This window comes from Aythya ferina (assembly GCF_964211825.1).
Source record: "Aythya ferina genome assembly, chromosome: 22".
In the NCBI taxonomy this organism is placed as follows: Eukaryota; Metazoa; Chordata; class Aves; order Anseriformes; family Anatidae; genus Aythya; species Aythya ferina.
In genome coordinates this window covers 1,440,655-1,456,502 of record NC_140320.1, presented here as the reverse complement: position 1 = coordinate 1,456,502, position 15,848 = coordinate 1,440,655, and the positions used below count along the sequence as shown (strand labels likewise).

At 46.9% G+C, this 15,848-nt stretch overlaps 1 protein-coding gene and 1 long non-coding RNA gene across 8 annotated transcripts in view; one reads left to right on the top strand and one right to left on the bottom strand.

The window, feature by feature from the left end:
• Positions 1–15,848, bottom strand: part of FLI1 (Fli-1 proto-oncogene, ETS transcription factor) — an 89,991-nt gene that overhangs the window by 70,441 nt on the left and 3,702 nt on the right. Inside the window, exon 1 of one of the 7 annotated variants that reach the window (XM_084495954.1) lies at positions 6,331–7,504. The exons of 5 other annotated variants lie outside the window; for them this stretch is intronic. In XM_084495954.1, the coding sequence (XP_084352080.1) occupies positions 6,331–6,348 (18 nt within the window). In that variant the 5' untranslated portion in view covers positions 6,349–7,504. Of the gene's footprint in view, positions 1–6,330; positions 7,505–15,848 lie in introns of those variants that run through there. One more of the 7 variants, XM_084495957.1, reaches the window with a different exon arrangement.
• On the top strand, positions 5,538–15,760 carry LOC311422668. The gene is made up of 4 exons (XR_014685475.1): positions 5,538–5,820; positions 11,856–11,969; positions 12,604–12,715; positions 14,050–15,760. It is a non-coding gene; the product is annotated as an uncharacterized lncRNA (long non-coding RNA).

Here is a 15,848-nt window from a genome sequence, read left to right as displayed (position 1 = left end):
TTCTGAGTTTTACCTTTGGTGCTGGTTGTCACTTGAGAAACCTTCTGTTTCTCAAGTGACATTTAAGTGTGTCCCAATAAAGGGACATACTTAAATGTATTCAGCAGTAATATACAGTAACATATATCCCTTTTGTTTAGGTCTCTGACTTACAGCTAAAGGAAAATCTTTTGGTAGCGGAGGTGGGGGAGGGAGGAGGTAACGTTTGTGGCTTTACTACAAGAGACCTGTTTCTAGATCAGTGTTACTAGCTGTGTAGTTACGCATCAGTAAGTATGTGGCCTTGGTGATGAGAGAAAGAAAAGAAGCTGTAGATGCATTTACATTTTGAAGATTTAATAGTTGGAGCTCAGTGGAGTAAATTACGCAGTGTCCTGTCCTGTTGCTGTATATACCAGCTTGACTTAGGTTGGCACTTAGGTTGATCTGCAACCTGGCTGCCCAGGGTCTGTGATGACACAGCATGCAGGTTACCAATGACTTGGGTCTGCCATCAGGCAAATTATTTCCAAAAGAAGGCAGAAAACCACATTTGCGTTGTGATATTTTAGTCCTTACTTTCAAAAACAGCTATAAATATGCACTCACAGTCTTGTAAGAAAACATTTGTTCACTCAGAAAGTGTACTTAGGCATCACCCATGGAAGTATGACAAGACTGTACAACCTGAGAAGTGCACTCCAAGCAGCTCTGTTTACCCACCGGTGCTATGTATGCATTGTGTGCTCATGTTCACATGTGCATGAGAGCAGGAGAGGTACAGACACTGGAAATGGATCTGTTGTTCAATTCAGAACAAAAGATCTAAAGAGAATTTTACATTTGGGGGAAAAGCTGGCTTCAAACCAAGTTGTACGACTTAAGCTTAAAATATTAGACCTGTCTCTTCTAGGCAAGCCCTGCACACATTCATGCTTGCTCCAGCACTAACACCATGTTTGTGCAATGTGAGGTGTCTAGCAAACCCACAAATGTCTACAAATCTGAAGTTAAGGCTCCCTCGGCTCCTTTAATTTTCCTGCTTGTGCATGTTTGCATTGAGGTGGGACACAGAGTCTTTCATTAAGTAGTTGAGTAAACTCAAACAGAATAAGAAACTTTCATTTTTCTAAGGCAATCTACGGGGCGCTGTGGAAGAGCTTCATGCACTGATGTTTTACAGGGAGAAAAAGCCTGGATGATGCTCCATGTCATGCAGTTACATGTTCATAAGTTCTAGGGCTGATGCTTCTGAGACGTGAACTGAAATCAAGAGGAAAGCCTTCTTTAAAGGCAGAAGGGGACGCCTGAAGAGAATAAACTCTTGTTTCTGCAAAAATTGCTATAAATGCCCTACCCCCAGCATACCTCACTTTATCGGCATGTCATCTAAGGCCTTACTTTAGTGAGGTGTGAAGTGCAACCTTACTCATTGCTCTTCTTGATTTCTGCCCTTTTCTTATAGCAGTCTAATGAAGAGTTGTACTATTTCACACTAAGACTCCAGCAACATTCTCCATGGAAGAAATGCTGCAAGGAGTCATGGAAGCTGGACCTCCCCCCAGCCTACAGCAGGAGTATCATGAAATTAAAATAAATAACTAAAATAAAAGCATGAAATCCTCAGGACATGCATGCTACTACTCAAAGTGACCACATCCTGTTAGGGTAAAATCCACAGTCGTGCAGAGACAACGCTCTAAGACGCTCTCAGCACCTCTTTAAAGCTTCTGAGTGAAACCCCAAGTGCCTAAAATCTAAGCAGTTGTGCTGTTTTGTTGTGTATTAGGTTTGTTTCAGACTAATCTTCCTTCCCATAGCAGGAACAATTCTAGTACAGAGCAACAGAGCTACTTGGCTTACAGACTCTGGAAAGACTTCCCCAGTGCTTTACCCGCATAGCAAACAGGAGTTAGTACCAATCACCTCGAGTCGGCAGCACCCAGCACAATGGCATGATCACGAGCTCATACTGAGGCAGAAAGCATGCATTTGCACACACATTGCTGAGGGAAAATGAAGCAGTAAGAGAAGTAGCATTATGAAAATATGCCAATTACCAAACATTTCTAACAGTTTTTTGTTGTTGTGTCTTAAGAAGCCATCATGCGCTATATATGTCACCTAAGCAGTGACCTTGCTATCGGGGAACACAGATTTTATGCCTTGGAAATTTCAGATGGTTTTATTCAAAACTGCTTTTGAGGGACAGCAACATGGAAAGCCTGCAGTGAACAAACATCTGTGTGGAGTTTTCTCCTTCTGGAGACTAAGATTCTTGCCCTGCGAGTCAATGCCTTCTTGCCAGGAAAGGCCATCTCTAAAAGGCCAAAGCCAGGGCAATTTAAAAATGGCAAAACAGACATTTAAACTGGCCCAAAAAGGAAACATGTCCTTAGTTCAAGATCTTGATGGCCAAGTTTCAGGACAAGAGCGAACGCCTACAGTTCACGAATGACAAGAAACAGTGATTGCAATAGAAACCCTACCCCACCCTTTGCTATAGCAACACCAGCACATCAGTTGTCTTCTCATGGAAAGAAAAAGAGACAAGTATAGTTGTCGTCTACTTTGGTAATGCAAAATGTTCACTGAATGTCCTTCAGATGGTCTCTTATGTCCAGAGCATAAGGATAAACATATTTTCACAGAATGAAGGCAGCAGCTATAAACTGTGCTTATTTATTATTATTATTATTTATTAACATTTAGGCTTGGGCATGTTTATTTTTTTTAAATTAATTATAGTCCACATGTAAAGTGGAACTGAAACGATTAAACCAGTTTGAAACCACACTATTTGTTATTGTGAGGAAGTCCACGCATGGGCATCTTGTTGACATTAGATGTATCCTCTTTTGATTTAATTTGAGTCAATAAAAACCCAAACCCCCAAAACACAATGTAAGTTAAGTCAAAGCAGAATGTTAACCCAAAGAAGATGTGATTTGAAGTGTCTGGAGGCATACAAGAAAAATAAAATAATTATTTAAAATTAATCCAAACATAAACCATCATCAGTTTCTTTGGCTCCTAATCATCTTCTGCAAGTTTTGTTCACAGAATGTGGAATTAATATGGAAATTAATTAATAAAAATAAAGATTTGCTGCACTTCTTTCTGCAAAAAAGACCTTAATGTATCAATGTAGAGGTCACTTTTCAAACCAGCCACTCCAACTCCAATGTCAGGTATTAAGCAGATTATTTGAAGAATGCAGCAAAAATTGCCTCCTACCACCTCAGCAAGTGATCTAAAATAACTCCCCTTGCAATACATAATTTGTGAAGAAACAAAGATGCATTCTGGAGCTGGTGTGCTGGCTTAGCAATGCCAGACGTGATGTAAGCCAGGGCATGATGGGGAAAGAAGACTTACAGTCCGGAGCTGATCCCCCCTAATATCTCTGTATGTGCATGACATTCCCTGAGCTGTGGGGTAAAGAACCCTTACAACTTCAACTCACATTTCCGCATGGTGTCTGCAGAGGATGCAAGCATAGACCAGGATCATCCTGACCACATCTATCCTCCAGCCACGCTCTGCTTCCCCAGGAGCATGCAGCAAGCCCTTAAGACAGCTCAAGGCTACAGCAGAACTACCCATTTAGTACAAAGTCACCCTGCAACTGGGCAGTTTTATAGTTAAATTATTCCACTTATGCAACACCAGCCATCAGAAAGTCTACTGTCCAAGCTCTTTCTGAATGGCATAAAAAGATTAAGAGGCAAGTACAGGCCCAGCACCGTGGGTTACAGGGTGAGGGGAGGCATTTTTATAGTAGACTGGACTCAGACTCCTTCTACATCGGTAGTGTGCAGTTAAAAGTCCTTGGCTCAATTAAAGCAATTAGTCCGTGGAAGAGTTTTGCAAAGACTTAACAAAACACTGTCACTTGTCATGTTCACGCTGCTCAGGAAGGCAATCAGCTGCAAGGTGTACCCCTTGAACATTTCTGATCAGAGCTGCACAGCACTGCCTTCTACACAGCCAGGTATACTTCGGTTCATGGGTGAAGTACTTCTGAACCACATCTGCACACAATTTCATCTGCCCCCTCAGCCCGCTCTTGATCTAAATAACAAAAGAACCTTTTCCTCTGTTTTTCTTGCCATCTTTGTCATCTATGTGCATCTTTTCTGCCATATTATTTACCAACTGGAGTGCACAGCTTTGAGAGAAAGCAGTGCTTACAGCCTTCAGAAGAGGTACCTGAAGGGTACGATTGCTTCTAAATTGCTGTCTCCTGAATACAGTACAGGTTTGTTTACTATGTCCTAGAATTTAGCAAGTCTACCCCAAGGCACAGATTATATAGAGAGCTCAGCACATTAAAAACATTGAAGCATCTCAAGCCACATCCTCTCTCATTGCCCTTCACCTGAGAGAACTCAGGCAAGGTGGCCTAACCCCTTCCTTTCAGTGGTAAATTGCAGCAAATCTGCCCGTGCATGGGTCTGACACTCCCTGGAAACCACTCATTCCTCCCCAGCAAGAAAATTTGCAAGAAATCTCCTATAATCCTGAGGACACTACCGGAGCTTTCAACCACTTGTGCAAAGTGCAGAGAAGTGGTAAGTTACAGGAGGAGCTCAACAGGAGACGGGGATCTGCAGCAAGTTGCCAATGATCCTGGGGTTGCTCAGTGGACCCAAGATGAGACTCCAGTGCACCAGGATCCCACCTCTCTTAGCTCAAACAGCCAAATGCTTTCTGGACTACAAGTGGAGCAGCAATACATAACAAAAGGCTGCTCAGCTGTCAGTGGGCAGATCCAGGAGCTGGGGCAGTGACCCAGGATGCGGCTGAGTTCCTCCTTTCACCACAGCCTCCCCAGCATGACTGCGGTCCTAGCTGCAAAGCATCGCAGTTCCTCATCTCCAGAGCAGGGGGCTGGGGGTGACAGCGACACCACTTTGCCACGCAGGGTGACAGGGGAGAGGAGGAGCTCCCAGTAGGCACCATGGGCTACCTGGGCCATGGCAACACATCAGCACCTTTCAGAGGATGCTGCAGGGGGGCTTGTGGCATGCGAAGAAAAGCGGGTCCATGTGTGCACCACAGCAAACATGCAGATGGGAAATTTCTGTACTTTCACTGTGCAATATTTAGGACGCCACAAATCAAAGAAGGTTGCGGTGCACTAAGCATGTCCTGAATGAGGACTGGGTTACTTTTGTTACAAAGCTGAAGAGGTGGTAAGGGAGATGTGCCTTATTCCTGCCATACCTCAAATTTTGTGCTTTCAATGTTCCTGCTTTCTTTACTCCTTTCTGACGTTTCCCCTTTCATTCCCTCTTTCTTTCCTCTTTCCATATTCTCTTCCTACCCATCTCCTTCCCTCCCCCTTTCTCTTGAGACCCTTCCAAACAGTGCACTTGTCACAAGCTGAAATGTAAAGGAGAAAGTTTCAGTTCCTGCCAGTTTGCAGCTTCTTTCTCCCCAGGTCAGCAAAAAAAAAAAAAAAAAAAAAAAAAAAAAAAAAAAAAAGACTTTTAAGAAGAGATCAACACCCCACCCAGGCGATAGGCATCTTTCGAAATCCTCCAACCCAAACACACCCACAGAGTCTCTCGCTCCAAGGCTGCTCTGTTTGAGCTGCCCTGCACTACAGCGCTCCCTCAAGAAGAGCCCGTACGAATTGCACAAGGGCCCCCCAAAGCAAGAAAGTGAACCCGCTGCTGCCTGGGCTTTGGGAAACAGCACCTCGAGGGACTTGGCGAAGGCTGGGTTCATCTTTGCAAAGGCTGGAGGACCAGCCGGTTTGGTGGGGGTAAAGGGAGGGGGAACCATTCTCAGCAGCGTGCCAGCAGAGTCCTCGCTTGCTCAAGGCCACCAGAGGTTGGTTATGTTCGTGGTTTTTTTGCCACACTCTTTGCTTCCCCTTCCCGCTGCCTCGCCCCAAGCTAGGGTGATGTTTCCCCTCCAAACCGCCCGGTCCCTCGCTCTCCCCCCAAAACTGCTGAAGGCAACACACCAGCAGACCCAGCAGCGCGCTTCGGGCAGGGCCAGGCGAGGAAATCAGAGCCGGCTGACATGGAACCGCCAGGGGCAGGCAGCTCCGAGCCCCGCCGGCCCCAGCCGCCCCCCTGGCGGCGCCCGGCGGCCCCGGGGGCTGGCAGCCCGGAGCCAGGAGCTGTCACTGCGGGTTCGCCGAGCCGGGCAGCTCCCGGGGGCCCTCCGAGCCCCGCCGCGGAGCCCCCGAGCCCCGGGGAGGGGACGGAGGGAAGAAGGGGAGGGAGTGGAGGGAGGGGAGGGTGGGAGAGCCCCGGGAGGGTGGGAGAGTCCCGGTCGGCAGGGCAGGAGGAGGGGGCCCGGCCGGAGCTGGCCCCCGGCCCCTGCAGCCCTTACCTTAATAGTGCCGTCCATCTAGAATAACTTCCAGCCGGTACCAGCAATATTCCACACATTGACCCGGTTTAGCCTGCAACCGAAGCCTCCTGAAGTCGTTATTCTTCTCCCTCTTTCACTTTTCTCTGTCCTCCCAGTGATTTTACTTTCCTCCGCTTATCCCCTCTCCGGCTCTCTCCCTCTCCCTCCCTCGCTCTCTCTGCCTCTCTTTTTTTTGACTTTGGTTGTTGCAGCAGAGCGAAAAAGAGACAGTTAACCGGATGAAACGTTTTTTCTGCTAATTTTGGGAAGTGAAGTCACTCGAGGAGGAAACTTTCGTCTCTCCGCTGGTCCTGCCTTCTTGATCAAAATATATATATTTTACATACAGGATATTTGCTCCATTTAGATAAGAAGGGGCAGAACAATAGCTACCTCTGTCAGCTCTTGTTTGTCGCTAGCGCAGCCAGCACGACGGAGACCTTGCCTTGCACCCCAGCCCGTATTAGTGAGCACTGTGTCATCCCACAGTTTAGTTTAACATGTTTTTTGCCATTTTTTTTTCTTTTGGCTGGAACAGCTTTAGCCTGACTCACTGAATTTCCGTCTCTTCCCACAGATTTTTTTATTAATGCGTTTTCCAGTCACAGGCAAAAATGAAGGGAAGAAAACAGTAAATACAATTCAGTCGGAGCACGCAGGGTGAGAGAAAAAAAAAAAAAAAAAAAAAAAAAAAGAGAGAAAGAAAGAAAGAAAGAAAGAAAAAGAAGAGCCTGACGATTAAAAGGTATTTAAAACATAACGTGGCCCCTCTTCACGCCCGCCCAAGGCAGGGCTCGCAGAAAGGAGCGTGAGCCGGGGTCCGCTCCTGCCAGAAAGGAACGGTGAGTGCAGTAATGCAGGACAGACAAATGACTCCAGCAATTAAAGCCACGCTGGAAATGGGGCTGCAGGAAAGTGGAAGCTCTTGTCCACTTTCACCCCTGTCCCCTTCACTCTCAGTCATCTCACGGCTGGGATATAGGGGTTCCTAATCACACAGACCTCAGATCAACGGGTCCCCATCCATTTATTTCGGGGGCTGGGAGCACCTTTTCCAGCCTCCTCTCTTAACACCAGTTCCTTGCTAAGCTGTTAAAACCCCACTCAGAGAAGAAAAACAAAAGAAGAAGAAGAAGAAGAAATAATAATAAAAAAAAAAAAGTAAAAAAAATAATTGCCAGAACACCTGAAATTTCGTGTAAGAATGGGCACTGCAGTAAAACCGACCCAACACACCAGCCTTTAAATCTTTTTCGACCTGGCGAGCCCTGACGTGCGATTCTGCCTTTCATTCAAACGGGAGCGATCGCCAGAAAAGAAACGCGCTTTCCTTTTTCCGGACAAGGCTAAAACCCTCCCAAGGACCCGAGGAAAGGAGACAATACGCGCCTGTCCAGCTCCACTTCCCCCCCTGCAAAAATAACAAGCAGCGAGCAGCGGAACACATAATGCAACGCTCTGGGCGTCCTTTATTCCCCACTTCTGCAAACCGCTGCAGCCCGAGGAGAAGCACAGAGGGTGTAAAATAGGGAGGGTGAAGCCAAGAAAGAAAGTGTCAAGGCAGGAGGGCACTCCTGAACGTCAGATCTCTCGGTGGAGAGCATTACCTTGTCCAGTGCCAGTTGTGTCCAGGCTTTTTGTTTCCCCCCGTCTTTAGTCCAACCACGGGGCGGGGTGGGGGGGGAATCAAAATTATATCCAAAGTTATTCTGCACCCGCCCCTTCCAAAAGGGAAATTCAATAATGCCACTAGTGTTTCTACTCGGCTGCGGCAGGGATGCCTTATTAATACTTTATTTCTCCAAGCCCGAAGCTGGCAGGAGAGAGCCGTAGATTCCCCTTGCCCCTCCCTCCCCGCCCTCCCCCCTCCTCCGAAATTAGCCTCATCAATTCAGCTACAATTTGGGAGTTCAGATGCAGACACGGGGCTGAACGTGACCAGACCTGGAGCTTTCTGCTTGCTGCTTGCCAGCGACTGAGGCCGCCTGCAGCCGGGAGGTGAAGGCAGAGGGGGGCAGAGGGGACAGCCCGGGCCCCCCCGCTCCTCCCCCGCCGGTTCACAAGGCAGGGGGCTGCGCGGGGTCCCCGGGGAGCAGCACATCTGGATGCTGCTAGCGGGGTCAGGTCCCCCCTTGCCTAGGGCCACAAGAACTGGAGTTCAATTAAAGAAATCACGCTTAACCCTTTGCTGTCCCCGTTACTCTTTCTCTCTTTCCCTCCCCGCTCTCTCCCTCCCTCAGCCACTCTCTTCTCCACTCCCCCTTCAGCCTCACCACATGGCTGCAGCAACCAGAAAAGCAAGAGGTTAAAGGGAAGAGTGAAACGCATCCTTTCAAAACCCAAATGATTTCCTCTCTAGCCAGCGCTCTCCACCAGCCCCGAAAAAAAGTGGGCTGGGGGGTGAGGGAAAGGACAGGCTGAGCATCCTGACCGCGAAGGGATACACCGTGGAAAGGAGCCTCCGTCCTCCGCGGACCTCGCGGGGCGTTTTGTTCGTGGGCTGCGTGCCCGGCAGGTCTCTCTCGGGCTGGGAGAGGCGGGGAGCTGAGAGCCGCAGCCAGAAACCACCTGGAGGTGCGGGGTCGGCGGGGAGCCCGGCATCCTGCCTCCCACCGCCCGCTGCGGGACCCAGCGCAGCGCCCGCCGTCGCTCCCGGTGCTCCCAGAGAGCGGCGGATGTCGGGCAGACCCCTCCGTCCCACCTAGGGGTATTTTAGGAGCCCGACTTCGCATTTTATTGCCAGACGGGCACCAGGACCCCCAGGGACTTATTTTGCATGTCTGAGGATGCCTCAGAATGAAGCCCGTTGGGTCACCTAGACTGGACCCATCGGGGTGTTCCCTGCTTTACCTCTTGCGTTTGGTCTCACAAAAGATTTGTGAAAAGTCCAAGAGATCAGGTGGCGAGTGAAGTTGTTGAACGCTGTAACAGACAAGCTGAACAATCTGCTATTCGCCTCCCAAATAATATAACAATAGAGCTTTTGCTTCATCTCCCACCCCCTTTAAAAACAAAACAAAACAAAAAACCTTGAAGTTATCTCAAACTTTTGGGGAAAGGCTGCAATATTCCTAAAATAAAACTCCGTGCGCCAGGCTCTGAACCACGCTAGGTGATCACCCGGCGACTGCTGAGGGGCAGAGCCGGGCAAGTGAGACCTGGCAGGGAAACGCAGCTGATGCTCCGCTTTTGGATGCATATGTATGTACAGCAAAGGAATTGTGAGCCGTTTAATGTGGTTACCACCAGACATCTGGAAAACCATTTGATCTTGGCAACCACGGAAGATTTCAAATGCTTACATTGGGACAGGCTGGTAGAAATCAGTTGCTCCTCGATTATTATTTTTTAACTGTGCTTATGAATGAAACGAAATTCTCGTCCGGAGTTTTTAATTGTTTCAATACTGATCTCAAGCGCCTGGCATGCCCCCAGCCTCCTCTCTTCGTCCTTATAATTGAGTTACGCCGACTGCAGCCTCACACAGAGAAGGTGAAAAAGCCGGGTTTGGTGAGATCCCACTGAAATTAATAAGGCCATACCGGAGGGAGCCAAGGCTATCTCACATCCAGCATCAAATGGGTTAACCCCTCCGTGTAGTTCACTGCCAGTCTTTCGCGGGAGTACATAACCCCAGAGATGCGCATTTTCTGCCAATAATTCACGCGGGATTAGTGCTCATCATTTTCTAGTTAAAACCATCTAATTATTCCATAGGAATAGGCATAAAGAAAACCTTATCGGGCCTCAGCTGCAGGTTAGAAATATTCTTTTCGGAGGAGGGGGTGGCTTGTTTCGCCCTCCTTCCCCAGCAGCATCAGCTGGGCCCGCTCCCCCAGCCTCCCATGCCCGGCCTTGGTCACTGCAAAGTCCGGTCAGGATCCTCTTTTTTTTTTTTTTTTTTTTTTTTTCCCAACTTCTCTCTACGTGTACTGACATTCCTTACGCTAGGTATATCGGATATATAATATATAAACCTTTTTATATATACTGTCCTCTATAAATGTAGTCACGGTGGTTGCCCTCCTCCTTCGCCCGGAGCTGTACTTGCAGAGGCCAGCATCTGTCCCGCTGCAGTCTGTACCAGAGGGAAAGTCTCCACCGGCTTCAGCGAATGTTTAAAGTTTCCTGGTCTGAGTTTCCTCTGGCACCGACTGCATTGCAGAATGAAAAACGCAACGTGTTTTGTTTATTTTCTAAACCCACATTCTTACAAGCAAAAAGCCCAAACTACAGCCCTGGGATTTGATCCCCAGAAACGAATCCCACTTTAAACTAAACTAATTGGGCAAACCTCTGCTTCTCAGCTACAGCAATAAAGAGGAATCAGTAGTTTTCCAGCCCTACAAGTGAAGGATCGGGTCCCTGCTGCCTCTTGGTCCACAGCAACAGCCCATGGGATTTGGGAACTTGACGCCGGAAAGTTATTCACTGCTAATCAGCGTTAAGTAAAACATAATGTCTTAAAAGTAGCGGGGAGAAGATGCAGTAGCTTTGAAGCTGCATCGCAATTACGCGTAGAGTGGGTAAGCAGTGTCCTGGCTAGTTTTATTTGAGCTCCATGTCCCAGTAAAACAGCCCCCGCCCTCCCTTCCTCCCCCATCCCGCAATTATTGAAAAGCTAAGCACAAAAAAACAAAAATACTGAAGGCCAAAAAAACAGACGGCAGTGCACTAGCTCCAAACGTCTGGCCCCTCGCTTGAGGCCATAATTAATTTGAGATTTATTTTTATTGGAGAACCCAGTCTCGTCTGACCTTAGCCAAACAAGACTTCAGCTAGACCCTTGATGCGCTTGAATGGAACAGAATATTTCTCTCTAACTTCTCTTCAGGCGTCCGTGCCTGCTTTGAATTTGTTCCTCAGACTTCATATATTTGGAGATTTGCAGGAAAGATTTAAAGCATTTTTCCCCCTTAGCATTCACTTTCTTTTTCTTCCCGTTTTGCTCCCCTTTCCCCTCCACACCTCCCCATTATTTCTAAACACAAGGTTGGGAAAGCACGCGAAAGGCTAGAATACAAAATCCACCGGACCCAGCATATTGGTGGGGAGCGTTTTGCTGTAAATTGTGAAAGAATGGAGCCATTAGGAGGTCACAGAGCTGGAGGGGGGGCGGCTGCTTGAATGCTGGTGTCTGGCGGGGCGGGAGTCACCGAGTGTAAAATCTTGTCCCCTGAGCCCGACAGCCTGGTTTGTTTTAGAAAGGAGCAACGTGCTACATTTCCAGGAGAAACGACGTTTCGACTTCAATCCAATCGTGTCTTGAGGGCAAAGAGGGGAAGAAACAATGCCAGTCCTGCCCACGCAGGGCTTGCCTTCACCACGGGTAAAAGTCGGGCAGGATTTGCCAGGCACCGGGAAATGGAAGGTTTTTTTTTCCCTTTAAAGCAGAGAGGTGGGTGCAAACTAGAGCTAAATCCTTAAGTAGCGAGTTGTCAGGACGCATTAATCAAAGACTTGCTAAAGTCTAACAACTTAACGGCGTTTCTGCCTCAAAAAAGGAGAACGATTTGGTGTATGTGCGGATTAATCATCACTCGGGGTGAGCAAGACTTAAGAGCTGACCGCAGCCTCAGGCTGGACGTCAAGCTGGAACTGCAAAGAAAAGAAGCAGGGTAAGGATCCCCTCGGCAGGGACAAATCTACCTGAACTGGAAGAAAAAACAGTCCGTCAAGTCTCTGCTTTCCCCTATTCCGCGAGGCTCAGCTCTCCAGATGTTCTTAAAGGTGTGCTGCGGATTTCTGCCAGCAGCCGCCTCTCCAGCATCCACGCGTGCCTGTGGGACGCAGCTAATTCCCTGCACGAGTCCCTCTGCAGAGCCTTTCCCTCCGTTAGGCATTAGGCATCCTCCCTGCAGCAAGATTTCTGCTGGGGGGGGGAAAAAAAAAAAAAAAAAGAAAAAAAAAAAAAAGAAATCCACCCACGAAATACTGGGGGATTCTTTCCTTGCAACCTGTGCCCGGAGCAGCCCTCTGGCTGCTACTGTTTCAGTAGGAGGGAAAGCACGGCCGTGTCAGGGTTTGTCAGTGGCCTTCGCATTGCCCTCTCCAAAGAAAATCATGCTGTTTTATCCTTCAAGAAAAAAAAAAATAATAAAAATCGTTGGGGCTTCTGTAAACTTCCAGGCAGAGGGAAAGCAAGAACAAACCAAATATTGTTTCCAGCCACCCAGACCATTTTGCCTTCGTGAATATGCTTCTTTGTATGGTACCACAAACATTATGTCTGCATGAAATCCATTTTTAAAGCGAGAAGTCCTGCGCTTGCATGATGGTTCCTTCTTCCCATCTCTGAGAGGCTGGACAAAAGACCGTCTTCGTTCCCGTTCAGAGGTCTGCCCGAAGACCATTTTCTGCACAGGTCAGCCAAAGGGAATCCAGTGTTTTAATGCGGAACACCCCAGGGAAAATCACCCCTAGCAAGGTTCACCTTGGAAGGGGAAGGCTGGAAAGGAGAGCACAAAAGCAGGAGGCGCTGATGCGATAGCTCAGGGGAAGGGGGAGTCTTTCAGGTGAAGAGGGCGAGAAGGGGGATTCCTGCACCCCAGCAACAATTTGCAGACATTCAAGAAGAGGAGGGACCCCTAATGCCCTCTTCTATGACTTCTTTGCCTTTCCCTGTCCCCACGGGTGGCGCCTGGCAGGAACCTGTGCACTGAGCGCTGGGGCACCAGGAGCAGAGGCAGTGACTTATCCATGCCAGGAGGGGAGAAGGGTTTGGATGTCGCCCAAGAGCAAAAGAAAAGCGAAAGAATAAGACTCCCCAGATTATTCTTGCACTGTCTTTACTCACGTATTAAAGCACAGGCAGCAGCACAGGAGGAGAGTCAAGACTGCTGTGGCCCAGAGTAGCTTGTGGCAGTGGTAATTAAAAATGCAGCATGCAGAGGTCATGTTGCTTTGCTTATAGTCCTAACTCTTTCCATACCCTTGCAGTCAGGATTCCAGTGCTGTCTTTCAAAATTTAATTTCTCAATTATATTACATGTTTCATTCTCTAAAGTCAAATACTCATGTTTAGATGAGATTAGGACCCTCTGATATACTGTAGATTATTAACTAGTTGCAGATCAGTAAGTCCCAGAACGGCTTTTAGGAACAGAAACAATTTATCCATGATGTAGAACAAATGAGTAATCATAAATGATCATAAATAATTTTATACTTATGATTTTCTACTCCCTTATTGTGTTAAGGCCCATACAAGAAGGGATACAAGAGAGAATGAGTAGTGCTGTCATGAAGTTATATAGGATCTTTTGGCAGTGCTGTAGATGCAGACCCACATGTCCTATGACGTAAATCAAGGTTACAACACTGGCAAGCTGAACATTGCCAGTATGACTCAACACAAACCATCCGTGTTAAACCATTTTAAAATCCAGAACCTCCTCCTCCTCCAGCATCTTTGTCCTACCTCACACTTCTGCATTTTAAAAACCATGGTGAGAAAAATTGTGACCTGATGGTAGTCATAGGCTGTTTTGTACCTCAGGGGTACGACAGTAGATCTGTTCTTCCTAGGCCTTCTGGAGAACACCCTGCTAGCAACCCCCTCTCATCTGCAACACACAGAGAGGAGGCTTTCTTCTGCACAAGGCATGGAATAAACATAACACTTATATGTATGTGTTATACACTTGTTAAAGACATTTTATACAAGACACTGCTCCCAGTTGTGATTTTCTTCTGCAGGATGGAGGTACCATGTCATGAGCTGGGATTCCATGGAAGTCATAAATAAATACTGAGTCCCTACCTCCCATGAGACAAGCAAAATTTTTTTCCCCCTCAGTAGATGGAATAACATGAAAAAAAAAAAAAATGGAAAAAGAGAAGGATTTGGAACTTAATCTCTCACTTTTTAAACTTTTTGCTCACCGTGACTTGTCAAGTTGTCAAAGATGAGTGAGGGGAAGCAGGAAAGAGAAGGCAGATGCTGTCTAAAAACTGAACAGTGCCTCCTTCTTGCACAGCACTTTCATCCACACTTTAAAGATGGAGGAATTGAGGAACAAAGAGTTGGAGTGCCTTGCCCAGGAACACCAAGCCCACCCCAGCAGGGTTGTATCTGTACCCGTGTTTCCTGACTGTCTGCCTCAATCATTAGGCAGTCCTGTCTCTTCTGCAAGTAAGTAAGCCAGTCACAGAATTGCTCTGTGTGCCCTGGCATCTGTGGAAACTGTCACCAAATTCAGAGGAGCCAAAGATTGACCTGACCTGTGTTTTTTAAGGCTCCAATTCTCCTGTATTTAAGCATCTCCTAACCTTTAAGAACAACTTCGCTGACCTTAAAGTACCTTTTTGCACCACTGGTATTGAACTGCCCGACTTGAAACTCTAAGTCTGTGGGAGGTATCTCCTTTGTCTTCAGAGAACTTTGGATCAGTCCTAAGAGACTTCTGTCAAAATCCTGCTGAGTTTTTTAAGCAGAGGAACAAGTAATTTCCCCATTGACATTGGTGTGAATGAAGCTTTACAGGCAAAATGCCAAAGACAAGGCCCCTGCCCAAAATAATGGCAGCTGATGACGAAGGGTTGTAATAAAAGGCAGAGAGCTCAGCATCACACTGTTCACTTATCCCTCCACTTGCTGAAATGCTGCATGTATGTCCAGCCGTACAAGTTCTTACTGGTAGATAAAACACATACTTACATGAAGAGAACTTTGTCCAAGCACTTTGCCTGGAGGATTATACTTAATGAGAAGGCTATCCTGACACAGTTACGGACTGACTCACTCAATCCCATTGGAATGTTAAATTATTTAGGCCTGCATCTTGGTTCCACTTAATTCAAAAGGAATCTTGCTACTAACTGTAACAGCAGCTGGATCTAGCCTCACAACAAAAGGCAATGATACCATAATATAGGATGTCAAAGAGCCTTCATGTCTTCATTGTAAACAGAGCACATCTAAGATCATTTCCCACACATAGGAACTCCAAAGAGAAATTATTGCTAAAGCCAGGCACAGACTACTTAACTTATTTCTTTACATGAACTTTTAGTGAATTTGCTTTCATGAGACTTTAATTTCATTTCTTTTCCACAGAGTTTATGTTCTTCTGGAATCTTGTACAAAGCTACATGAATTTAATAAACAAAATTAAATCATCAACATTCCTTGAAACACTGAGCTATGAGTGTGATTTGGGGGAATATTAACTGAACCTGGAATCTTGACCATTCCCAGTAAAATTCCCTATAGAAACCTGGTCCAGAGAGCTCCACAAGTTCACCCAATTGGGGAATACAAGTAATTCCACTTGACCTGGGAGCCCTCCCACCAAGCTGCATTTCCAATACTAATACCTCTAACAAACTGCCCACAAAATGATCTGTGGCCTAGGGAATATATACAGAAATCATTCAGGGAATCACTTCCAATAATGTGTAGGTACATGAAAATCACAATTGGCGCATGGATCATTGACTAAGGGAAAGGGAGAGAGAGAGAGAGAGGGAGAGAGAATTCCTGTAATAAATTATTC